The sequence below is a fragment of the Apteryx mantelli genome, chromosome 7 (genome assembly GCF_036417845.1).
Source record: "Apteryx mantelli isolate bAptMan1 chromosome 7, bAptMan1.hap1, whole genome shotgun sequence".
Lineage (NCBI taxonomy): Eukaryota > Metazoa > Chordata > Aves > Apterygiformes > Apterygidae > Apteryx > Apteryx mantelli.
The window spans coordinates 28,614,406-28,640,895 of NC_089984.1; the positions used below are offsets into that span (position 1 = coordinate 28,614,406).

Consider the following 26,490-nt stretch of genomic DNA (forward strand, 5'->3'; position numbering starts at 1 on the left):
TCTGTGTCTTTTCATCTTAGAAAAGAGACAGCTGAGAGGGAGTATTATCAAGGCCCATGAGCTTGTGAATGGTGGGTCTCCCACAGTGCAGAAAGTAGTCTGGATTAATGAATTATTCAATGAATCAGTGAATTATACAAGCAAGCTGAAGGAAACTTTTTCATGTGGTATGTGATTACATTTTAAAGTCATTGACATAGGATATTGTGGAGGCCAGAGGCATGTGTTCAGGAACGGACTGCATAAACTGATGATGGGAAAAATCAATGGTAATCCAACATCATGGTCCAAGTGCAAACTCCAGAATCTCTAGAGTGCAGATCACTAAAGGTGAGTGAATAGCCAGGAAAGTACTGTGTCTCCCTGCCTTGCTGGAGGCAAGATAGTGGACTTGCTCCACTCAGAAGGGCTGGGCTTGCGTTACCTTGGGATGTCCAGCCAGTTCCCAATCAGAACAGCACTCACGTGCTGATGTTTAGAAAAGAGAACAGGATGGCTTCTGCTTTTCCAGACCAATTAGTTTAACATCAGTTCCAACACAACAATACAAGAAAATGCATTTATGCAAAGGGGCCAACAAGATGCAGAGCAGCCTCATCTACCTGCTGCTCTGTTAGGCCGCATGGTGAGGGTATCACTGTGCTAGTCATTCAGAGACACTTGAGAGCTTAAAATTTCCTGTTACCTTGCTTGAGGCTACCTTAGGGAGGCACCTACCCTACATTTATAATCAATGGAGAAAGGTACACTTCTATCTTAGATACTATGAATTGATTTTCTAAGGTTTCCACCTTCCTTCATCTCTCCAAGTACATCAGTGCCTAACTTTGGATCACCTTCTTGGTCTGTCTGTATGTATTTTTTTAATAATCCCTTGAGGTTCTAAAATTTCAGTATGTGTCCTAGAAACTGTGGAAGATACTGATTTGCATTGCAAACTCTATTGACTCAAAAGCACCCTTCATTAGGAAACACAGGCCAGAAGGTATTTGCAGCTGTTTCTTTTTCATAAGCAGCATTATTGTAGCCATTTCCAGCACTGCAAGATGGTGTACTGTAGTCCAGTTGGGTTCAGAAGTCTGCTGAAATGAGGTATCATTCAACATTTATGCAGCAATTTGATTGCACAAAATCATTAGTCTTTGCAGGGAGGTCACATGTAGAGAAGACTGATGAGTTACTGGATTCCTGAGTGCTTGCTTTTAAAGATGAGAAGTTTTGAATTTTATGTGGCATCACACATGTGCTTCACAGCACATTTGATGTAGGTTCATGCAGTATAAAATAAGCTAGGGTTGTGGTGCAGTCCAAGGCATAAAGCCTGCTTTGCTAGAAGGTTTGTGCAGCCCTAACATAATTCATGTTGGTTGAAGTAAGGAATTGTGAGCAGAAGGAGAATACAATATTGCAGCAGATTTCTAGATAGACCCCACTGGGCTCTGCTCCCCCGGAGTCAATTCCTTGTCTGAAATCCAGCATTGCAGGTCAAAGACTTTGTATTAGCCGGGATGAGTAGGGTCTAGTACCTGTCTTTGAATGCTGCTGCAGATATTTAATTGCACTTCTGGAAACCTTGTACTAAAGAGCTTTTCCCCGTCATATTCAACACACCCACTTTCTGGTCTCAGTTTGTTCAGTTTATTGGGTGGAAATTTGGGCTAGACTCCCGCAGTGAGGCAGGCCTTAGGATGGAGAAGAGGACACGAAGAGGTATGGATGGGAGCCGTGCTCTGCCAGTTGGTTCCAGAGCCAGAGTGCTGACAGGTGCTGACCCTGTTTATTATACTAGAAAGGCAGCATGGCAAAACAGTCAGTGCGAACAGGAGCATGCTCTCCTCCAGCACCTGACGCTGGCCCCAGCCTTGCGGAGACGATGACCTCTGGCAGTGAAGCCCTGGCACAGCCTTTGCCTTGGTCCCTCTCACCAGACATTTCAGACACAAGGCAAAGTTATTTCCACCCATCACTGTTGGCTCAAAGAGTGGAGGTCTGCCATCTGGCTCTAATGGTCCCACCCCTGTGCCACGGGCAACTCAGCATTGTTCCTGCCTTGCGGGCTTGAGGGTGCAGCTTGCTTTTGTAGGACTTCAGGGAGTAACAGATGAAATAACCCATGTTTGTGAAGTCCAGCACCCAGAAGTTAGACAATGCTAAACCATCTGGGAGCCTGCGTGATGGTAATTTGTCTCCCTTGTGCAGCTGCGTTCTTTGTTACAGGATCACTTTTTTTTATTTTATTTAAAGGACGACAGTCTGCCGTTACCTTCATGGGAAAGAGATTTCCAAATGCAGATGGCTCTTTAATGTATCAGGAATGAGCCTAGGAAGTTCCAGTGGCTGGAAGCTGAAGCCAGACACATTCGGATGAGAAATAACATACTTGGAGGCTAATTAACCATGGGAGCAATTTGCTTAAGGTTACAGTAGATGCTCCATGACTAGCAAGCATTGAATCAGGACAAGAGATCTATTTCAGAGACGTGCCCACACTCAAATGAAAGTTACGGTCTTGAGGGATGTGACTCTTTGGAGACTCTTTGGCAGGCTTGGGAGAGGTCAAATTTGAGCCACGGTTTCACCATGTACAGTTTTTGGTGCCAGTACGGTCTTGTGTTGTTCCAGCCTTCCTGTCTATCTCTTCCATAGCTAGCTCCTGACCTGTGGGGTGCTGTCCCATGCATCACACCAGTGTTACCATTTTTTTGGGCTGGACTATGTTCTGCTTTGGATGACTGATCCAATTTTAAAATGCATTTTTCTCTGTGCTTATTTAAAAGCAAAGTCAGGCCTCAGTTCTAGTTCAGGACATGACCCCACAAGCAATAATGTTGGCAATGGGGTGCTGCCACACAGGTAAGGAGGTGGACAGATCTCAACTCAGGGTCTTTGTCTAATCTCCTGTACCACAAAGTCACTGCTCAGGGCTCCTGCTCCTTCACACAACCCCTGACATGTTTTAGTTTTCCACCTGGCAATTCTGCCCCATCAGAATTCGAGGACTATTGAATTTGCCCGGATTTCAGATACATGCAAGTCCAGCCAGGGATACTGAATGGGAGCACCCCCGGGGCGGCCATGCATCTGAATTGCAGGGCATTGCTACGGTATTTGTACACAATGCCTGCACAGCACAGGCTGAGCTTGTCCCACTGCTCAGAGGGTGTGGAATTTACTGCAGATGCACTGCATAATTGATTGGTGCTCACAGAGTAAGGCCAATGTATAGGAAAATGTCAGATTTACTGCACCAGCGTGGACCATCTGTGCAGCACATGTGCAGGGGATCTGATTCTTCCCGGAAGCGTCTGGTTTACTCTGCCTGTGCTGCACTGCATGCATGTACATCATGCAGTCCAGGAAATCCCAGATAAAAATGTGCCAGCGCTGGTCAGACAGCAGGACCATATTGATCTTCACTGGCCTTAAAATCTGTGGTTCAAGCAGTGCAGGTGCTACATGAATAAAGGGATTAAAAACATCTGTATTCCTGAGCTAAGGATATTCAAATACCTGTGCGTCACTGTAGTCTCCACCTGCCCTGAGCTTTCATCTCTTATTCTTATAGTACCACTTGCTGGATATTGAAGTGATCTAGGTCCCCTTTGGAGGGTAGAGACCATTGCCCATGTTTTCTGGGATGTTCCAGGCACAACTCCATCATTCCAGGCTGAACCTGAAGTTTTGCCAGGAACTTTTGAACTTTATTTTGCAAAAATTTCAGTTAAGGCAAAAGAAAAAAAAACAAACACAGAAATGAAAATTTGAGCTAGATATGATCTTTTATGGTAAAATTTGAAAATGACCAGATCTAACTTATTTATTTCAGTCTTACAGGGACAATAGAAGAAAATGAAGCAAGCCAGGGCCTTGCCTTTACTGCTCTCGGCCTGCTTAATACTGCCTAAGTGATGCCTGTGTTCTTGAACAACATTTTCATAGGAGTCTTTTAGCAACGGGGCAGTTAACTTCCTAGAGGCATAGGATACGGGACAGGCAGGTGTACTGCTGCCGTTGCTCCAGGGTGCTGGAGGTTATACCAAGGATTTGCTTTGCTCTTCAGCCCTTGTTCAAAGACTTGTGTAGTTGCGTGTGTTTTCAGCAGTGCTGTAGGCACTGTGGAAAATAGCTAGGAAAGCCAGAAAACTTCTTCCTCTTAGATCAGCATTCTCACAGTTTTGGACTGCGGGTGGGGAGTGCCAAGCTGGAGCTTAAAGAGATGGATAAAAAAAGTCCAAGATGCTTATTTTGCGGGCAGAATATAAAGCATCTGAGGTTAGAAAGCAGTCTGGGGTAATCTTCATGCCCAGTTGCAATATATAGACTGTATTCATAATTTCAGTTTAATTCAAGAGCTCATTAGTTCACTCTCTTACACTTTGTGTGCTATATGTTAGCCAGTAATCCCTGTATTGAGTATTTTAAGCCTGGGAGTTGGGTTTTTTGATCCATTTGGGATGTTTCTGCATATCTAGTTTTGTAGAAGAGCAGCCTCACCAGGTGCACTCTCCATAGCAATATTTATGATGATCTGTGCAAGTCATGCAGAATTTGCACCTCTCCCTCTGGGAGCTGCGGCACAGAGAGACTTAGAGGGAAACCCCAAGACAAAGCGCTCAAGCCCACCCCAGGACTGTGGGACACAGCTGCGGTAGTGCCACGGGTAAGGCCAAAGGCTTGACCCAGCAGTCCGGGCATTGGCGGCATGCGCTGGAGAGCTGCAGGTGTCCCACTAGTGCCAGTCCCCGCTCCCATACCGCCTCCAGCAAGGCTGACCAGGATGCTCTCCTCACAGTCTGCGGCTGGCGAAGGACCTTTCACAAAACCACCCCTCTGTCGCTGGCCTCCCAGTCCCAACCCTCAAGAGAGAAACAGAGCATTTTTGAAAGATGAGCCTGGGAACTGAAATTCATAGCACTGCTGAGCATCAGAATCGTGGAGATTCATCAGGGCTACTGCTTTTTACAGCATATTATTGTTTTTCCATTTCTAATTGCATCTCTTCCTCTCTGTCCTCAGGGATTTATTACCTCTGCCTTTGCCAGTGTCCTCTTATGCTTCACAGGGTCCAACTGCCCTTTTGTCCCAGTCTATAATTGACCATCATCATTAATTTGAAGTCATAATGATTGTTTCCAAGCTATATATAGCTTGAAGTTTGCTGCTCTTGTTTCAGACCTGATTAGAGGCTTGTGTGCCTGAAAGTGTGCGGCTCTTCCCTACCACACCAGCTGGTCTGAGAAAAGGTATCTCCTGTCCGTACAAACCTTCCCTCCTGTTGCCACAGCAGCGTCAGTGCTGCAGGCGGAGGAGGCTGCAGGCCACAGCAGAGAGATGGGCCAAGGCACCGTCTCCTCTGGAGTGTCTGTCCCTCTCCTCTCATCCTTGAGGAAGACCATATTCCTGATTTAAAGCAAGCTCGGTCCTTAGGCACTTGGTCACCTGCCTATCTGTGTGTGTGTGGGGGGGGGGGGGGTTGCAGGAGCTGCAGCTCTTCTCCTTCAGGGCAGCACGTTCCCATCAGTGCCACTCTTGTCCTTGCACCCTGGTGCAGCGCTCAGCGGAGTCATGACAACTGTGTGATTAGTGTTGCCATCTCACGGTCTCCGTGCATTGAAGGGTAGCCAGAGACAGTACAGCATCGATTTCTTTCTCATCATGTTCACTTGATCAAACCAGCGGCTCCTGTCACACGCATACTTTATAACATCTAAAATGCAACGTCAGCTACGCTGTGCATGTTACACTACTGAACAAAGAAAGCATGCCAGTGCAGTTGATGTGTATCTCTGTTTTAGATCTGTGTTCCTAAGTGTCTGTGAGGATATAGCAACTGTTTGTGCTTCCTTGTGTAAGTTTTAGTTTTCCAGTGTGTGGTTTGAATTGCTGGGCCAGGGAGCCATGGAGGGACTGTCTTGGATGGCAGCAAGCCTGTGCCAGAGGCTGCGGTTGTGATGGTTGCACATGGTCCCCAAGATTAAGAATTGCTTTGCTTTTGGTATCAGCGGTGGAAGCAGATACACTTGTGTACCCTCAGTTCTAACTCAAAAAGTGGATCTCTGGAGGAGGTGTATTTTCTTTCAGACAGTTGGGTCACAAGCTTTTGGGAGACTAACACATATACACAACTCACTAACTTTGTGTATGGAAGTGCTGTGGTTATTCGTAAGAATGGGTCAGACCAAAAGGGTCAGACCATTCTGACCACCCCAGTCAGAATCCCATCAATCTCCTAACACCCAATACCCAGGAAAGAGCACCAGAACAAGGCATGCGTGCCACAATATTTGTCCAGCCTTCTCCCACCCCCTAATGTTCAGAGGCTTTCTGAGCTACAAGTAGCATCTTTGCATCTAAAAGCTTTGCTGTATTTTTTCGCTGTGAATCTTTCCAATCCCTTTTTGAGTCCAGGCAAAAAAGAGTTCTACAACTTAAATACACTTAAATGCCTCCTTTTCAAATGGACATTTAAGTTTTTTTATTTGACTGATATTAAGAGTTGAGTTGTTGCTTTCATAGAACGAAGTACCTACCCCAGGATCTTGTCCCTGAAATGTAGTTGTGCTCAGAGAACTGTCCTCACCAGCTCAGAGCTGGATTTCTCTCCCCTATTTTCGGCTGTGCTTGCTATGAGCACTTGTATTAATTACAATTTATTCCTTCCATTTAAGGATACGAAGGTTTAGTTAGAAAGGCTCTGACAATACTATGAGCATGGTGACCGTCTTTGCTGTCCTGCGGCTTACGACAGGCATCGGTTGCTTTAGGCCCTCCCTTGTGCTTACGGACACCTGTGACAACACTGGGCTTATATGGTTTCTTCCTCTGTTTCCCATAGGTTCATGAAAGTGGCTGGCAGCACGGTGGATGCTGTTACCTGGCAACAGTAGGTATTCACCCTTCCTTCTACTTTCCAACACCAACGGCTGTGCAGCGATAAGACAATGTTTGGAGCGGAGCTAATGCGCTGTCGGGGTGTGAAAGGGGGGACTTCTGCAAGCCGCCTCCTCTGTCCTTGTGCTGCATTTAAATAGGTAAAAGAGGCTCTGCTCCTCCCTTGAGAGACTCTTTAACAAATACATCAGGAGGGGATGTGCTAACCTTGCCCACTGCAACTGAGACGGGGCTAAAAATATTGCTGCATGCATGCCTGGCCTGTCAAATTGCTGGAACCGAGAGCCTTGCTCCTGAGCGCTGAAATCTCCCATCCAGCCAGGAGGGCTGGCAGCCCTCGGTGTCGGTGAGGGTGGTGAGGACAGGGAAGCAGAAGGTCACGTGTGACGGATCTGTGGGACAACCTGAAAGTCCTGCTGTGTCTGTGGTTCTCCTTTCACCCCTGACTGTGGTTTCCCTGCGACCACTGGCCTGAAGCTAAGCTGCTTTAGCCCAGAGAAATAGAGGCTTAGACCAAAGGTAAATGCATAACTGTCTCTGTCCCCACCCCAGTTTGCAAGGGTCTAGTACGTCCATAGAGAAGCTGCCGTCCTGTGCTGCAGATGGAGTCCCAGGAGCAGATGTGGACAGAAACAGGGAGTAGACATCCGAGATCCAGGCAAGGCTGGGGCTGTCAGAGGGATGCTCATATCTGATTTTTCCCCCTGGTTCCTATGTGTTAACAGGGAGGCTTAGGAAGTGTTCATGCATCCTAGTAAATGCTGGAGCTGACCTTTTGTAGTCCCATCTTCCCAGCGATACCTGAGCCAAAGGGCACCATTGCTCTCACCACCTGCCCTGAAAGACAAGGTGTGCTGTGATTCAGAAGAGGCAAAGCAAGCTCTGGGCTGGAGCATGAGTGTGACAAGAACAAGGTGAAGGGAACGGATTTCTTGTTTTGGTGAAAATCCTCAAATGTACTTTCTCCTCCCATTTTTCCCAACTGCCCCAGTTTACATACAGTGGGCATATCTCAGTTTCCCTCCCCGTGCTGGGGCCGTCTGCAGTGGGTATGCAAATGCCGGCACGAAGGTGAGGTGGTGTGCAGGCACAGCGGCAGCTGCCAAAATTGATAGAAAGGACTTCTGGGGCAGGCAGGGCTCTCTCCTGCCGCAGAGAGGACACATTTCAGAGGCAGGCATTCTTTGGAGCAAAATCCACAGTGAGGCTCCTGGTCGCCTGAACAAATGGGTGTATTTGCTCTGATGCTGGATTAGACCACCCAAGCCATGTGCCAGCCTTGGGCACAGGAGCAGGGGTCTCAGGTCCCAGGTGGGCTTGCGTGTGCTAAGCTGGTACTTTGCAGGGACCGTTCCTGGGGTGCTCAGGTTGCTTTCCTAAAGCTTAGCAGGGTGGTGTATTCAGGCCTCTGCCACCTCCATCCACGCAGCCAGGCACCCTCATCGCCTCCGTGCAGCAGCGCTGGCTCTCTCCAGCACTTGAATTGCTGGTCATGGTGTAAGTCCTGGATACGGGGACTCCAGACCATACTTCCTCTCGTAAAGCCCATCTGGAGACCTGCAAATGAAAGAGCTCAGTGGCTTTTAAGATGTGAGGTTTTCTCACAAGTGTGGTGTTGGCATGTTAACCTTGGAGACTCCTGCAAAAGCAACTGTCTGCATCTCAGAGTGGTTTGCAGCACCAGACACGACTGGTATTGATCAAGTCCCGTTCCTCGGGGAGCACAGCTTGCCTTGCTGTGTCGTGCCGCAGCGCTGCTTGTCTGCGCTTTTGGCTCTTAAGGCTTCCCCGCCAGGCAGCAGCAGTCTGGTGCAGAAGGGGCAGCGGGGTAGCAGAGCGTTTGGAGCGGGATTTGTGTTACTTACAGGCTCATGCTGTGCAATGATGATCTATGTCTCAGCTGGGAACTTGCTTTTCATGATTACACGATGTGCTGATCGCATTTACTTAGTCCAGGAATTTGCTTTCTGAAACAGGGCTTGATCACTGGGCCAAGCCCTTGGAAGAGTTGAAGGAACAAACTTCCAGACTTCATACATGGAATTTCGTCTTAGCGCGCAGGGAAACTGCACCGCACGGCTGCTTTGAAACCTTTTGTTATGGGATCAGTGGAAAGTGCTCTGGTGTGGAGCGGCTGTGCCGAAGCAGTGCTGCGAGTCGAAAGGCCGCATGCAGCCCCCCATGAGGGACAGCCGAGCTGAGGAGCTGCTTGTTGAATCATTTCCACTGAAGTGTCCGAGCCGCTTCTCCCCCAGCCCAGGTCTCCGGTGCTGGAGGGTCGTACCCGTATGCATTTGTGAGGACTGGCAATGGCCACCGCTCCAGTCTGGGCTTCTGTACTGTTTGTGAATAAATGTCAAAACAGTGTCTCATCCCTCTGCTCCAAACAACAAAACAAAACAAAACAAGTTCCTTTGTATCCAAGAAGAAAATTATTAGCAGGAAACTAAACTGCTGTCTAACTTCAAGTATGAACGTTTCTGTTCCAAACCCTTAGTGTTCTCCTGGGATATTGGTTATAAATTTGTCAAAACTGTTATTCCTTTGAAAAGGTTGTGCTTGATCCAGAAAAGGAATTGAGAAGGGAATACTTTGCAGGGATCCCTATTCTCTGCGTGAAAATGCACAACTGTTCCCTCTTGTCTGAAATATATCTGATAGAGAAGTGACATGGGGTGTAAATAAGCAGGCTTGCCAGCCTCTCCTAGTATGGTTTCACTTACATATGTAACTCAGCATGTGTGCCTCCCTCTTCAGAAGTAATGTGTTGCTGGTAAGGATGTGTGAATGGCTTAGAAATGTTCAGGGAATTTCCACTAAAAGAGGGTGTGGCAGGTAGGACTGACAGTGGCTCGGAAAGTTTTGGCATTTCCCTCATCATTTAGTCTGTTTGTTATGTTTGGTTATGAGTGAATGCTCAGTTTATTGTGGACCCCCTCAGTCTTTGGATGCGGGTTTCCACTGCTCAGAAATCTTCCCACAGCCATATCTTTTCTCCAGCTTTGCTCCCAAGCTTGGTGTCCTTGCACATGCTGAAGATCTGCTGCCTACTTTAACCAGCAGCTGTGCCTTGGTCCCATTCCTGTGCATGCTCTTAGTTTGTATTGCTCGTTTCCCTCCGAAGGGTTGCACGGAACTCTGAGTTTGTCGAGTTTTATGGGCAAATCCTTGTGCAATGCTACATGGGCACACGTGGGATGCTGCTCAAAGTGCTTTTGCTGGGTTTGGTTTGGTTTGGTTTGGATGACGCCTCTTCTGGCCCAGACATGCCAAAGGTCCAGGTGGAGACGCTCACGAGGCAGTGGTCTCTGTGCCCCTCTCTTAAGTAGGGGGCAGATTTCCCCAAAGTGCCAAAGAGAGCTGGCCGGTGTGCGCGCACATGCTGAAGTGCATACCAAGGGCACGGAGACACTGTGCTCAAAGTGCAGTGTCTTCTGAGGTTGTGCCCAGATGACAGGGTTTCATGAAAAAATCAGTAGCCAGTCTCCAGTAGTAGATAAACCATGCCAGGCCATGGTTTTGCGCGCTGCTGGTCGTCTGCGCTGCCTGATGATGAGTACAGGCCCTGGCAGAGTGGTGGCCCTGGCCACCAGCACAGTCCTAGGTGATGCCTGTGCACGGCTGGGGGGATGGAAGGGGCCAGGAACAGTTCCCACAGGCAGGTTAGGCGGAGGCACCCCGTTTTGGGGGAGAGCGAGGCATGGGTGTGAGCTGTGCCATTAAGGGCAGAGACCAGCTCCTGGCCATTCGTATTTATTAGTGCATTTATTTGTTGTAGCCTGCATGCCTGGGCACAGAGGAGCTCCCTGACAAGAACTGGTAATTTAGGAGTTTGTTTCATGGACAGAAATAAAACAAGTCAATGGGAAACGCTAAATATTCCTGTATCTGCTCAATTCAGGGCAGCCCGTCCTGCCTGCTACAGCCTGCATGCCTCTTCCCCGTGCCCTGAGGACCAGAGGTGGGCAGTGTCACTCCGCCATGCCCACTGGTCTCTCCCAGGGGAGCAGGGAGCATCCTGCCTCTTTCCTCCAGGGAGGAGCAGGGGTGCCCTGTGTCCGGTACTGCAGCCGCGGGTTGCCCCCTCTCTTTGGGAAGATGCTCAGGGATTGGGGCCAGCTCTGCAGGCAGAGGTGTCTCAGTTTCACAGCTGTGACAGCCGCCGGGTGTCACGCTGACAGAGGGGATCTGCCTCGCGCCGCGTCCCCGGCAGGCGGCTGCCCTAATTCCAAGCAGACTCTCCCTGTAGCAGCAGGCAACAAAGTAGATCCGGAAATTCCTGAGCTTTGGGAAGTTGGCTTTAATGTAATTAACTGCAACAGAAGAAGAGGTCAGATAATAGGGGCAAAGGTTCCTCTTTAAAATGAAAGGGGAAGTAAATGAAACCAGCTGCCCAGGAGCCAGTGCACTGCCTTCATTAAGTATGGTACGATGCTCATGGTCACACGTAGCAAATTATGGATCTTTCCAGAAAAGCATTGCAAAAGTAACACAAGATCTAGAGGTGACAGTACAGGGACATGAAGCCAGGAGCCTGGGAGCCTGGCACTGCCCATCTTTAAGTGCTGCTAAGTTGCTGTGTGTGCCTTGGCCTTGGAGCCTGCCCAAGGACAAGGGCATTTCTGGCTGGGAGCTGTGCTCAGCCCTATGTAAGTAGATCCTCTGCAGCGGCTTTTTTGATGTACCGATTCCAGCTCTTGCCTTTGTGCCTCAAGTCTTGTGCTACAGACCCAGCTAGAGATGGAGACTGGGATTTGGGCTGCTGCATTTCCTAGCACTGCTACAAATCTCTGCCAAGCCTTGGATGAGCCCTCTCCCTTCCCTGTGCTCTGACTTGCCCACCTATGAAGTGACACAGTGATACCTCTCTTTGCAAAATGCACTGATCCTGTCATGGGTTTCCTAATGCATATTCCAATGGGGTTTTTTTAGAAGTGGGGTATCCCTTGCTCTGCAAGTGGGAGGAGGAGACCTGGCCTCACAACTTTGTGTAGTATGCTGTTCCTCAGGACACCTGGAGTGGCTGTGCGTGGCCTTTCCTCTGAGATGTGTGTCTCATCTAGACTTTGGCTAGATCCCCCTTTCCCTTGGTTGGCTCTTCTTGTGTTTCTGCACATTGTCTATCTAGAGATAGCGGCATCAAACTGGGGGACACTGAGTCAGATCTGCGTGCAATTGCCCATATCCAGCACCTCCCATATCAAGAGAAACTGCACGATCTGTGCCTGTGATGGGCATGTTGATATTTCCTAGGCTTCAGGGCCAGCTCTGCTGCTGCATTATATTCAGAGCCCCCTGGAAGGTCTGTCAGCCCATGCTGGAGCAGGATAGCTTGTCCCTGAGCTAAATGCCCTGTGCTAAAAATAATTCCTTTCTGTCTGACGTGAGATTCACCATAGACCTTGCTGGCCCCAGCTAGCACTCCAACTCCTGCCACCAGGTCACCGCACACTTGCCATGGCCTCCCACTGCTTGTGAAGTCAAGCAAGGGAGCTGGTGAGGGAGGGACTCCCCTACCCCTCTGCAGAGCCGCAGCTGCCCAGCGACTCTGGCCTGGGCTGAGCAGAGCTTGGCCACTTGTCTGCTTTGGCACTGAGACCTCGTAGGTATCGGGAGAGGAGGAAGCAGCTGCCCTTTGGGCCCTGTGCGCTGCACTGCTGCTTGGGGACATGCTTGTCAGCGTGGGAGCTCTCTGCAGCTGCTGCTGGCTTTTTTGGAGGTTGGAGAGATGTGACTGTTAGAAGTTTTTTTATGTCAAGTGCACTGAGTCATTGTATATATCAGAAAAGCTGCAGTCTTTGCTCCTGGGAATAATCCATGCCTAACAATCCCTTCTCCTGCTTTGAAGAACTGTCACTTGCGTGAGTCTTGCGTAGATTTCTATATTTCCTTTACTGATGGTTGAAGTTTTCAACAGGAAGTGCCTGAATCTCGATTACAAAATCTAGAGCTGGAAATGACTTACTGGTTCCTGAATAGCCTGGCACTAAATCAGCAAAACCCTCGGTGTCTTTTTCTTCCTTGCTGGCCTTGTGCAGATGATCCCATTTTCTCTCTCTCCCAGTTTGGGTGTTTTGAAAGTACCCATCGATGTCTAAGAGCTTCCTAGGCAGATCTGCAAGAGAGCCCTGTTGGTCTTAGAGAAATCTTGTAATTTTCTTCATGCTCTGCTTAAAGACCCAAAGCTGAGGGGTTCCCCTCTTTGCTCGCTGTGGGAGACACGCTATCAACAAAGAGATTTCCTGATATTAAAGCACAATGTTTATTTTTGCCTTTCATCCCTGTGCCATTCCCCATTTCTCTGGGTTGTTAATGAAGGTGTCAAATAACCATGATCATGGCATTGTCCCCAGGCATTTCTGTTCTCTGAAGGGTCTTAACTGGCTCAGCACAGCAAGCACCTTCCCACGCTGGTTCCTCTTAGTTTGTGAGAAACAAGCACAGTGGGGAGAGCAGTTAGTTAGAGTCGTCTTCTTTGGGGGCTGTTACTGGTTAAAATAGCAATGTTCCCCTCTGTTTGCAGTAGAGCTGCAAGTCAGAGCACACCTTGCACTTGGAAGAGCTGACGAGGAGGCCTCAGCTTGCATTTGGTGTCTGAAGGGTTTATTTTGGTCTCTGTGATCATATTGGTTTGCACAGACCAGGTGAACCCTGAAGAAAGCCTGTGGTTTTGGAGGAACGATATGTTGACTGACATAGCTCTAACTTCACTTTTCTCGTTAATACAACCTTCTTTTTATGGCCTTTCAGCCAGTTTTCAGCCCAAGTGATGGGGCTTTTAGTCTACACCAGTCCAAAAGATCTCTTCTGTTCAGCATTTACGTGCTGTGCTGAAATCCAAACATCTGCCATCCCCAGAGTCCATTGCTTTGTAATTTTGTCTTAAAAAGTAATCTCTGCAAACCCCGTCACTGCCTGCTGCTTACTGATCTGTTGTCGTCTCGGCAGCCAGTGATTCAATATTATGTAAGAACTGATGATATTCTGAACGCTTCCCAAGTCCCCCTTGGAGATCATCTCTGCCCTTAGCATCTTACAGCCAACAAGGACACACTGGACAGTCTCTCTTTCTTACTTTCTCTTCTTACAAAATGTTGGAGTGAAACAGAGGTCCGATAGGCATGATCCTGTGTTTCCACAGCTGGAACTCTGTACCTGGGAGAGAATTTTCAGAGGAGTTACTTCTGTTTTGGGGCATTTGCAAGTTGAGCCTGTAATTTGTTTCTGTTCTGGGCCAGTTAGTCCTGGCATTGCTCACCTTTCACTGCAGCCCTGAGCGGCTCCACGCATATTTACCCTATTACCTGATTTGTGCACTGGAGCAGCGAGAAGCAAAAGTGCTCTTTGAGCATTTGTAAATGTTGCACGTGTGCTGTGCGCTCCACTGCGCCTGATTTAGCGTGCAGCATCCTTTGGGGATGCTCCTGCCCTCACGTGCGTTCATGCACCCAAGCAAATACGCCACGACGACCACTACAGCTGCTCTCTTCTCTCCCTCCGGCTTTGGGCTTGCTGCCATGGGTTCTGGGCTTGCTTTCGGTTCACTAACAGCCTTTCTGCCTTTAACAAGGAAACGTTCCTTCTGTCTTTTGTCTGTGTTAGACCTGTCTCCGGGAGCGAGTGTGATACAGCAATGGGCTTTCCAGTGCTCACTGGGCCCAGGCGGGATGCATGTTAGAAAGAAATCACCCCTGTAAATAGGCTGTAGCTCTGGAAAGGTGAAACTGTCTTTTTTCAGACCCCGGGATACCAAGGGATTTCTGAGGGCCTGTCTTCCTCTGTACTGCTTTTCCCACCTGTGTACACGGTGCCCCTCGTCCCCCTGCAAAACCCCAGGACTGTCTGGAGGGCACAGGCCTTAAGGAGAGAAGAGGATCTGTTTTCCATACACCCATCCCAGGAACTAGAAATCCTTTCCTGCTCAGAGGCCCAGGGTGCCATGGACCCCACCAGCTCTCCTGGGACGCGTGGCAGGCTCTTGGCACCCTGCCGTGGTGTCTGCCCCCTTTCCCCTGCACAGCCGGGGCACCGGCTGCGTGCAGCCTGGCGTTCCCTCTCCTCCGGACATATATACCTGTCTGCAGCAGCATCTGTTTCCCCCTCGAGCCCATGCAGTGCTGAAAAAGCCTTGCTGGACTCTTCTGTATCAAATTCCATGTTATTAGCAGTGAGGAAGTCTCTTTTCTCGGCTATTTTTCCAGCGCCAGTGCCAAAGATGGTAGGGCAGCTTGCAGAAAACCTCTGGTTCTGAGAGCAGCAAAGAGATTTCTCTGCTGCACCCCAGCACGCCCAAAAGGGCCCAAGGGGCTGGTATATATTCTATAGGGATTGTGCTTTGCTGCCTCCTTCCTGAGGCCTCCTGCCCCCTGCGCGTACCAGCACCTATGGCTGCACTAAAGAGGGAGAAGGGTCTGTGTAGCTCTGGTTAACTCAGGGTAACCAGCCCAGCCTCCTCTGCTGCTGCCGAACAGGCAGGATGCGGATCCAGAGAGGGATCGGAGGCAGCAGCCAGGCCTGGCAGCCCACCCGGAGCTGCTGTCATTCCTGTGCCACCTACAGCAACCCTGCACCAGGATGGCTCCGGCACACTCCAGGACTTGCTGCGTCGAGCGGCTGATACACGCTGGAGATTTGGGGGGAAGAGGGTCAGAAAGTTCCTGTTGCAAAACTTACTTATCGGCCAGATGGATGTTCCTGGGTTATGTCAGTGCGTGCTTCAGCAGAAGCCTTGGTGTCGCTGTACAGCTGGAAAGACGCTCTGGGAGATCTGCAAGGGATGCCGATCTTCCCTGTGTGGCGTCAGAGTTGCCGGTCCCAGACACTTCTTCAGGAGGAGCCGTTCTGGATCACCTCCAAATATAGGGTGTTTGGACTCTGGGACAGACAACTTCACCTAATGTCCTCGAGCCAGGAGACAGTATTCAGGCATTTCAAAGCCTTCCTCCCACACTTAGAGACAGATGATTCAGATTATGATTGGCAGCACTATAGCCGTGTTTTATATAAGCAAGCACATGGAGAGCAGGAGTCAGCCCTCTGTGTGGGAAATGGTCTGTGGCATTTCCACGGCAGAAATTATTTCTGCGAGAGCAGGGCTTCCCCTGCAGCACTGGCAATGGGGAACGCAGGTACAGGACACAGGCGCTTCTCGAGGGGGCATTTGGTTGTGGACATTTTGCAGGGAGCAGGAATGAGGAAGGGGCAGGTTGTGCTGGGAGCAGGGCTTGCTCCTCAGTGTGCTGCAATGCGGTTATCCCCACGGCTGGGGATGTGGTGCCGCTCTGATGATCTCCAGGAGCAGCCGCAGCCTCCCTTGTCCTATCTCAGGTGTGTCCTGTGCTGCCTGGGCCAAAGATAGACAATTTTCAGAGTGTCTCAGAGGCTGTTTTTCTGCTGGGGATCCTTCTACTCTTTGGCGTCGGTGGCCTGCCTCTTTTGGCTAATGGGCCCTTCATTTAAGCCCCATTAGATGTGTATCATCTGTTTTGCCATTCGTAAAAGCAGTCTTTCCAGTAGCAATGATGCTGGCTCCCAGGAGCAAATGGCTTCTCCACATTTTCAAAGTAGGGTGCCCCTAAGGCAGGCGATAAGTATGGCCGGTAAGTCAAGAGTCTCTTGGCAGTGTGTTGCAGGCTGTGCAGGCAGCGGCCAGGCAGCACACGTACCCTCCGGGGTGCATGGTGTGCGTGCCCGTGGGAGCCGAGGGCACCCTGTGCCAGGGTCACTCGGCAGCCCTGGCTGCTGTCAGCTCTCTGTGGGGGGTAGCTGCTCTTTGGGGGAGCTGGAGGACAGAGCATGGCCCCTGCAAGGGGAGCCCGCTGGCTCCCGGGCTCACGCTGCACAGCTGCTGCATTTAGCATCCACTATCCTCTCTGCCCTGGGGAGCTGCTGCCCACCTCGAGTAGCCAAGACTTGCCTTGTCGTTGAGCCCGGGCCCTGCTGCCACACACACTGTGTCAGAGGTTCCCTTTCTGTGGGGTCTGTGTGAGTTGAGCACATGGGATGGCCAGCAAAGCCTTGCAGGGTGGCGTTTCGCTCCCAGCCTTTTGCGTTCTGCTCCCAGTATTGCTTTTCCACCAATGGTAATGAAGCAAGGGCAAAGCTTCCCAAGCGCTTCTGCAATGTGTGTGCTCAGTGTTTAGGTTTAGTCCGTCTCACTGTGCATTGCCCTCATGGACAGAAAGGATCTGCCAGACACAGCCATGGCCAGAGGGTCAGAGGTGGGGAAGGTGCAAGGAGACCCATGTAAAGCAGGGACTTTCCCTGAGCGGAGGAGGCCTGGGACAGCAGTGGGACATGAAGACATGGTTTGGGGCAGAGCTACTCCCAGCTGTCTGATTCTTGCCTTCTTATTTTCATTCCAGTTACTACATTGATGGCCGAGTGGCCAAAGTGACGGACTTCCTGAAAACGCGCCTGTTAGACACGCTCTCTGACCAGATCAGGAAAATCCAGAAAGTGCGTGAGTGCAAAGGGTCTGGCGAGGGGTGAGCGGGGTTCGCCCAGCTTGCTGAGGGGGCCGGCCGCCAGGCCGGCTTCGCCGGGGGCTTGGACATACTTGCAGGGTAGCTGGCAGGGCCAGGGGATGCAAAGGTGGCACAGACCGTGCTGCAGGCACAGGAGCACATGTGTGATGGGAGAGCTTGGAAAGGAGACCTACTGCTGGGGATGGCCGGGATCCCAGCTTCCTTCCCAAATGCTCTCAAGGACAGAAGTAAAGCCCTGGCAGCGCCGCTGCTGGCCCCTGATGTGCAACGCCGTGGGGGGCCGGAGGGAAGAAGAGCAGCTCCGGTCGCTGGGCTCCAGCAGAGCAGGAGGGGTGGCAGAGGCATGCAGGGATGAGGGCAGCGCAGGCACGTCCCCAGGGTGGCTGGATCTACAGGGCAGGGTGCGGACACAGCTGGGTGAAACCTCTCCAGAGCAGCCCGCTCTTGCGAGTCTCCCCTTCGCTCCTGAGGGGAGCATGAAAAGCATCTGTTTTCTGTAACCTGCTCCCTCAGAGGAGGAGAGGAGGGGAGGGAGCGACCAGGAGGTACCAAGCAGGCCAGGGTGCTGCCAGTGCCTTGCCTGCTCAGGAGAGGTTTCATACCGCAAAATGTTAGAGCAGGAGAGATGGGAGCGACCATCAAGTGACCATAAAATGATCCAAGAGAGTAGGACCTGAGCACAGATTGGGCGAAACGTTGGCATTCACCTGTGGTCCAAACGCACCTTTTGTGAGGAAGACAACCACAGGAGGTTTTCAGTGGCCTTCTGCTTGCTCTGCTTTCCACCAGTGCCTAAAATGTTACTTGCAGAATTGTGACCGTTGCAATTCCAGGGTGATTTTTGCTAGCACAGAATCACCATCATTCTGAACAACTGTTTTTTTTTCCCCTGATGATCATGTTTTGACTGTGTTATAAAACCCAGCTGTTGTTCGCTTGCTGTGTCGGAGCCTACAGCACCGCCTGGCTAGCACAGCGCTCGGAAAGCATTCCCGTTCCTGCCGGTCGGGGAGATGAGGCTGGAGCTTGTAACGACTGCATAGGAAACGGGGGCTTCTCAGGGTCCTCGTGCTTCAACTGATACGGGGTCAGGGCTGCGGCCCAGCCTGCCCAGTTGTCAGTCCCGCAAAAAATAAGGAGCGCCTATAAACAGGGAAGTCTTTAGGGACTGGAGGATGCATCTGCCTGTCTGTCTTGTCTAGGTTTTCGTACCATACCAGTCACCACAATGTCTTACTGTTGCAATTCCTGCAGGGAGAAACTGTAGGATGAGTAAACAACCCAAAGAGGCCCCAGGAAAGGGGATGTGAGGGTCTGCACAGCAAAACCGGGGGAGAGCATCCGCTTGCCGAGTCCTCTAGCGCAAGCTGGGAATCATCCACGCATGCTCCCAGCGCTGGAAGGCGTTGCAGGGCGGCTGGTGGGATCGGCGCGGGGGCAAGAGGGAGGCTCCGTCTGGCCTTGATTCTGCCGGAGGGATGTAACTGAGAAAAAAGCAGCAGCGCCAGCCACACCGACGCTGTTGAGCCGCCTTCCGGTGAGGGGACAGGATGCGGTCTGCCCGAGGGCAGACACGGTGGAGGGCTCACCGCCTTCTTGCCAAGGAGGGACCGTAGTGTACCCACAGTAGGGCAGCAGAGGAAGCGTTTGCCGTGCCCACCATGGTCTGTGGGGTGGGCATGGCCAGGCGGGAAGGGGCACAAGGACTCCCTGGACTTTGTCCAGTCACGGGTAGCAAGTAGGTGCCCTCTGTGAGGGTGTGTGGTGCCATTGCGCCTGCAGAGCGCAGGTCTGCGCGGCACGGAAGCCTTGGCAGCACTGTGGGGCCCGGGGAGAAACCTCCAGGGAATGCCAGTGTGGCTGAGCAAAAGCACAGCGCTGGGTGCTAATAGCCTCCAGCTTGGCTTTGAGTATGTGCATCCTGCCGGGGCTGATTAGAGCAGCTGGGCTTGTCCACTTCCCTGTTTTATTGCTTCCTCTCTGACTGAGGAAGGTGGCGGGCTTAGATAATTATAGGCAGGATGCCAACACCTCTGGGGCTTCAGGCAGGGATGTCGACTCTCGCAGGCTGTGAGTGGGAGGCAGCCCAGAGCTGGCGTATTTAACATCTTTGAGGGATCCCAGTCCATCCAGCACATTCCAGCATCCTGCACTAATGGGGCAGGATCCGTCAGGCTGCGCGGAGTGCTTCCCGGGCCGCGGGGCTTGCAGACATCTGCTTGCGGGAGCTCCGAGCCCGGCCGGCAGTAGTGGGAGAGCCGGAGAGAAGAAGATGCTTCGCGTGGCGCCGCGGGTTGCTTGCGTTGAGAAAGGGCAGCTCCTGCCATCTGAGCCCTCCTGTCACGCCTGGCCTCTTGCAGAGGCTTGTGCGGTCCATGGGAGTCCTTCAGGTGGAGGCCAAGGGGCAAGCCAGCGTGCTCAGACACGCATGTCCCAGTGGTGACAGGGACCCCTCAGATGGCAAGGCAGCCCCTGCCCAGGCATCACGCTGGCTCTGCGAGTGTCTCGGGACCTGCACTGCTCTCTTCTCTGGTTCCTGCTGTGCCTTCTAGTGGCTCTAGGGCACCTCTGCACTTCTCGGGTCCCTGTTGCTTTTCTGCCCTGGCCACAGCTCCGGAAGATGGAAAGCAGACTTGTGCTAGAGGCAGGAGAGATTGAAGAACAGTGTCCTGCCACCAAGACACCGTCAGGGCAAGCTAGTGGCCATGCCAGGGCAGGGGGCCCTGTGCGGTACCAGGGCCAGGCAGGCACTGGCTGCCCTGGAGCTCCCCTGGTGAAGGACGGCCTCGCAAGCCTGCAGCGCAGGGACTGCAGCTTCCCAGCATGTAGCGCAAAACAAGAGATGGCTGGCTTGGCTTTAAATCACATTTTTGTAAGAGTTTGAGGAGAAAGAAGCTCTTCCACGAAGGGCAGGTGCCAGCCCCTGCCAGCAGGTATAGTGCCAGTCTGGGTCACCAGCTGGTGCCAAGCAGGGTCTGCAAGGGTATAAAAAGTGCCACGTGCCCTGCCTCATCAGCCACGCTCGCAGGCAGGAAACCCTCGGCCCTGCGTGTCGGAGAGGCCTGGGCTTGTGGCACAGTGGTGATATCCGAATGACTCGTAAAATCGCGCTCCACAGCAGGGCTGGGAGGGATGCTTGGCAGGAGGTCGGATCACAGCTGGGCGGTTGCTCAGGTCACCTGCTGCTACAAGCTCTCCCCAGGCCAGAGGATCGCAATGAGCAGCACTTGTTGCAGGGCACGGGAGTGAAGCCTGTTCGTTGCTCTTGTCTTACGTACAGGTAGTGAACACATACACGCCTGGGAAGAAGATCTGGCTGGAAGGCGTTGGAGCTACCTCAGCTGGAGGCATGAACAACCTCTCTGATTCCTACGCCGCTGGGTTCCTGTGAGTCACGCTGGTGCTCGGGAGCGATAACTGCATGGGCTCTGCAGGCAGCATGCTGCAAACTGCACAAAACAGCTGTCTGCAGCTGGGAGAGGGTCAGCTCTCTGCCTAGACACTGGCACCCGCGACTGCTGGGGTACTGCTTTGGTACACCACTAGCAGCCGGGGGCACTGTTATTTTCTCTGTAGCATCCATATTACCTACCCTCAGCTCTGCTTTTCTCTAGATGATGTAGTCTCTGGCCAGGGGAGCAGAGTAAGGATATGACTGCTGCCAGCCCCATAGGGCATATGCATGAAAGTGGGGGTGTGATCAAAGCAGGATCAAAGAGGCTGTTGGCGCTGGATCTTGGCCCTTGTGTTCCTGATGAGCCTGCCTCACTCAGGAGGTTCAGCAATGCCCATGTCCTCGTCCTCACTCAAAGTTTTTCTTTCAGGCTGCAACCACAGCTCCTCTGGCACATTCAGGCCCTCCCTCCCTCGCTGGGCATTTGTGTCTCTGCAGGACGCAGGGCCCAGCAAAGTGCTTGACAGGACTCTGGTCTGGAAACCATTTTCTCCCCTTCTTAGAAACCACAACTATTCCTGATTCCTGGGGCTTTTCTAATGGTGCAGCCCAGTAGCACGTAAATCCTGCTGCAAAGCCCCAGTCCGTATCTTCAGAGCTAGCTGTAATCATGAAAGATTGAGAAAGATTATCCACACTTTGGAACGAGGTGTAGGAACATGCCTGAGGATATCTGGCATGTGGCAGGCTGAGACTGTTGAAGATGTTGCAGAGAAAGGGTGTGCAGAGAGGGGATGGTCAGGCCCCCTTTTTGGTAAAACAGCCAGCCTGGGTGCAGAGCTTGCAGGCTGTGGAGAGCAAGGGTGCGCACAAGGCTTGGGGCGCAGGACGGTGACACCGGGGCTGCACGCGGGAGGGCTCAGGCGTGCGGTGGGGACGTGCAAGCTGGGCACGCACAGGGGGCAGGGATGGCTGTAGAGGGAGGCACGCAGGTTTGGTGCGGGGAAATCTGAGGCAGGGGAAGGGGTGGCCAGCAGCTGCTTAACGTCCAGCTCGTGAAGCCATTTGAAGTCTTTGGCTCACTCGCTGTGGAGCACTATCAGATCTGGCGTGCCAGCAGCGGCCCTGCATGCTCAAGGTCCGAGCGCCTCTGTGCTTCGGGCAGGCGGGTGCCAGGGGTCTGGTGGCCCCCCGTGGCACCGTGACTCAGCTCTCCCCGGGCTCCAGGTGGCTGAACACGCTGGGCTTGCTGGCCAGCCAGGGCATCGACGTGGTGGTGCGGCAGTCCTTCCTCGACCACGGGCACAACCATCTCGTGGACCAGAACTTCAACCCTCTGCCGGTAGGTCTGCCTGGGGGCGCGGGTGTTCACACTGGCGATCGTGCGCCCCTTCTCTCTGCTAGTCTTGCGGGGGGTGGGTTTTTCCCTTTCCTGCTCACAGCAAAATGTGCTGCCTTTGTCCCTGACCCGTTTCACAGACTCTTGGCTTCGCCACAAAAACAATCCTGCACACAGTTGAGAATCCACTTCTCTTTGTGGCCTGTTTGAACTCGTCTTGAAAATGAATTTTTCCAGATCTGTTTCTTTCAATGTTAATAGGAGACATTAGTTAATGTCAAACACAACATGTTGAAGGCAGATGGGAGAGCATTACCTCTGTAGCTGAAGCTTTATCTAAGCAAGAGTAGTAGTACCGGGGGCTTGGTAGCTCAGGATGGAGGGTGACGCCACCGAAGAGGTGCCAGCGTGGATGAGGGCCAATGCAGCACAGCCCTTGGAGGGGCCATATGCGAGGGCAAGGCCAGGAGGCAGCCCCAAGCAGGAGTTTAGAGCCAGGAGGAGGGGGGATGTTGCAGGAGCACACTACCAGGTGGGCAGCAGATCACTGGTGGCACGCTGGCCCAGGGCAAGCAACGCTGGAGCCTCGGCGCCTGCCTGCAGGTTTCTAGAAACCAAAGTGAAAGTCACTCAGAGCTTCACGCAAAACAGCAATCCTCATCTGTGCTCCGCAGCATCCCTTGCGCTTCAAAAAGGCCGGGGCAGCTGGGGCTCCCAGCACACAGCGTGCTAATAAAGAAACCGTATGTAGAACTGCTTTAAAAGTAGCAGGTTTCCTTTTCATCTTTTGTTTTGGTCTAGTAAATTCTCCACCTTGTAAGTGGAGAACTTGGCCGAGCGGAGGGGTGCTCTGCATCTCCCCTGGAAGGAATTTGCAGGGGCGGTCCAGGGCAGCGACCCGGCAGACACTGCCAGCCAGTCCGGGAGTGTGTAATGGAGATCTGGGAATCATAAGGGGAGCCGCATCAGAGAGGTATGCGTTTGGTAAGGCAACCCTGCCAGTAAAAACCTGCATTTTTACGTTGTGCTGGGATCTTGGGGAGCGACTGCAAAGGGTCAGAGCCTCAGGGAGCCGCGTTTCACCCTTGTCTCCTACCTACTCAGTCAGGGAAAAGAGCACCCCCATGATGTGACAGCATCACTGAACATCAGGGAAAGACATGGGAGGTGTCTTGGACACTAGGTCTGCTTTAATCCTTCCAGCACTGCCTTGCGGGTGGCTTCAGAGAGCAAATGCCTAAGCAGGAGTGCATGGTCCCCTGCTTGTGCTTCTCTGGGCTTCCCTGAATGGCCGAGCACTCGTCCCCCGGGGAGCCCTGGGCTGCTCCGTAGGCACCCCTCTGCAAATATAGCCCTAGGCTACGGTGTCCTGGGCCGATGGGAGTTTGGTGGGCCTTGAACTTCATTTGATATGCATCTGAGCCTAGGGCAAATGCTTGACGGATTTCTTCTGAAGAGCCAGTTCCTCTGGCCAAGCCACATCCCCCCCATCCCCAGGGGCTTGGGGCCTTCCCAGGTTCCTCCTTGGTTGGACTAGTGTAGCCCAGACCCTGCCCGAAGCGAGAGTGGGGGCAGCAGGCGGTGGGTGGCCCCTGGCCAGCTCTCCCAGCAGTGCGGGCTGTACCTGCCGCTAAGTTCTCCACAAAGTGCTTGGAGCAGACATGGAGTTACGAGCAGGACTGAGGCCAGGATAGGAGGTCCAGGAATAAACCTGGACTGTTAAAGACAATCAAGGTCTTTAAAATGGATTTTACTGTTGTTTTAAAGATAATTCTTCTAATAAATTAGACACCACCCCCTCTCATAACCATTTCCTCACTCTCCCACATGCTTCAGCATTGATTTGTTTCCCATGTTCCAATATCATGTTCCTGCACAAACTCTAATGTGTGCTTTTAAAACCCATTTCTCTCCCCTCCTGTGGTTTAAAAGAGCCATAGGCAGGTGCAAATTGCTGGAGGGCTTAAAAGCTGCAAACATGAAAAAGCCCAGCAAGACCAGACCGTGACCTGGTTGGAGGTGTAGCGGCCGCTATTTTCCCGTGGGAGCTATCAGCGAGATGAAAGCCGCTGAATGTACCTGTGCAGGGTCGCTGCGCCATGAAATCCAATCTGCTCATTAGCTGCCATGACAAAGACTTTTCCACATGCAGCCTGGGCGTGAGTCAGCTGGCTGCTGAGAGAAGGGCCGCGGCGCTGCGGGATCAATCGCTGCTCCAGCTGGCAGCTTGTCAGGGAGCCGGGAGCTGGGACGGGGCTCCCCGTAGGAGCCTTGCCTCTCCTCCTCCCGTGCCACTGCTGGGCCGCGCTTGTCAGATAGGAGGGCAGCGTGTTTCGGGCTCGCAGATGCCGAGCTGAAGCTGCTCCTCTTACAGCAGTGTCCGTAGGTGCTGCTCCCGGGCCGCTGGGCTTTGCTGCCCGGGCCAGGGAGAGCACGGCCATGCAGATGCAGACCTCCATCCTTTTGCTTCCCGTATAAAACCAAGCGATTTGTAGTCGACCACTGCATGAGCACTACGCCGCTGCCACAGGAGCTCCCCTTTACAGTCCTCAAGTTGGGCCCCTTGGATGCTGCTGCTCTTGCATGTTTTAGTACCGTCTCTGTTACAGCGCGTTACAGCGAATGGCATAGGGAAGCTCATAAAACGTGGCTTGCGCTATCTGTTTGGGGGAACGGGAATGCAGATAACAGGGGTCGCTCGGAGGCCGTTGCTGTGGGAGTCGCAGCTTCTAAATTGCCACGTTGCTTCAACCTCTCCCCCAGGAGTGCAGTGTCGTGGGGGGGTTATGTAAAGGGAAAGGAACAGAAGAATAATTGCAAAGCGCTATTTATAGCAGAGTGATACTTGCTGTCATGGGTCGTGCTGTGAACCAGCGAGGAATCTCGGAGAGTCAGGCAGGCAGAGCACAAGGCTCGCTCTCCGGCTGCACTTGGGCTGCTCCGGGGGAGCGGCCGGGAAAGCAGACCTGGCCAGCTTGGGGAGGGCTTGTTTTGTGTTTTCTGAGGATGAGCCTTGACCTGAAAACAAACTTGTAAACCCTGGCCACTTAGGTGGGATATGCAAGAGGAAGTGGGAGTAACAGCTTGCAGGCGAAGGTGCAGTTAAACCATGAAAGGCGAGGTTTAAGCTGACCCCAGTGTTGTGACCCGCAGTTGCGCTGCGGTGGCCCAGCGGTGTGATGCCGCGTGGTTCCCAGAGCGGTCTCCGGTGAGGACAGTGCAGTGGAGAAGCAGTGGTGCCACAGATTAAAATTAGGGAAGTGCTCGAATTTCTGCTGGGCTTTACACACACAGCTATCTCACAAGCTAAGCAGTGTCTTGGGGCTTCTGGGGCATCTTGCAAGGGACACAGCCTCTGTGCCCACATGCAGGCCATTTACTACATGATGATGGGAGCAGCTCTGGATGCCCGTTCTGGATGCCAGAATTGCCTGTCCGCTCTTTCCTTAAACGTGGTGTCATTAAAGTACCATGCAAGGGATGGGTGCTGCAGAGGGGGATGGCTGAGGCTGTCTCCAAGCCTCCGCACTGGGCAGCGCGCTTCACTGGTCTCCTCCGCAGGGTGCAGATCTGAGGAAATGGGTTTCTCTTGCCGGACTAATGGGGAGCAATAGAGGAGAAACTGGGTGACGTGATGTTCTCTGGCCTGGGCATGAACTAAGTTAGACTGGGGAGTGTAAGTGCTACTGCCAACCTTAATGCAACTAACCTCAAGTGTTTTAATGCTTTGTTATATGGAGATAAATTTTTCATGTATTGTTGGAGTGCTTTTTCTCCTTGAGCAGATAGGGTAGCCAATTGTATAATAGTTGGGACTTTACTGCATGACTTGTGATTAAGAAGCCCATGAAAAAAAAAACCTGCCACATAAGTCAGTCTTCCTGTATGCATCTGCACATCTGTGTGGAAACGGGGAGTGCAGGAAACGAGGGGAGAAAAAGCATTGGTATTCGCCCTTCAGAGGGCATTTGAAATTCCTGACCGGCTTTTGGTAGGTATAGGCTCATTTCAGGCATGCTGTGTGCATAGCACATGTCCCACAGAGCTTAGTATCATTCTGAAACAGTCCAGAATGATGCAATGCTTTTATTTCATTGGAGAGTGTCCCAGGTATGTGAGAGCTATCTCTTCAGATTGTTTGAGTATGTTAAACACCTTTTTAAATGAGCTTCCACCTGGCACTGCCTTCTTGTATATCCATCCTTGATAGTGATTTCTGCTCCCTTAATGCACAGGGAAAAGGACTGTAAGGATGTACCTACATGTGGAAAAACTCAGACTTGTTTCTAGGCAGGGCCAGAACAACACAATCCCCATGGAAAAGTCAAAGCTGAAATCCATACTTACATCTGATAACTGCGGGTCCTCTTGGACCTTCT

General features: G+C 51.9%; 1 protein-coding gene across 1 annotated transcript in view; it reads left to right on the forward strand.

Annotated features, from left to right (window-relative positions):
- The window catches only part of HPSE2 (heparanase 2 (inactive)), a 129,633-nt gene that overhangs the window by 88,405 nt on the left and 14,738 nt on the right, over nucleotides 1–26,490 (forward strand). The window contains exons 6-9 of the mRNA XM_067300111.1: nucleotides 6,836–6,883; nucleotides 17,256–17,349; nucleotides 20,659–20,765; nucleotides 22,000–22,114. Of these exons, the coding sequence (XP_067156212.1) occupies nucleotides 6,836–6,883; nucleotides 17,256–17,349; nucleotides 20,659–20,765; nucleotides 22,000–22,114 (364 nt within the window). The remainder of the gene's footprint in view (nucleotides 1–6,835; nucleotides 6,884–17,255; nucleotides 17,350–20,658; nucleotides 20,766–21,999; nucleotides 22,115–26,490) is intronic.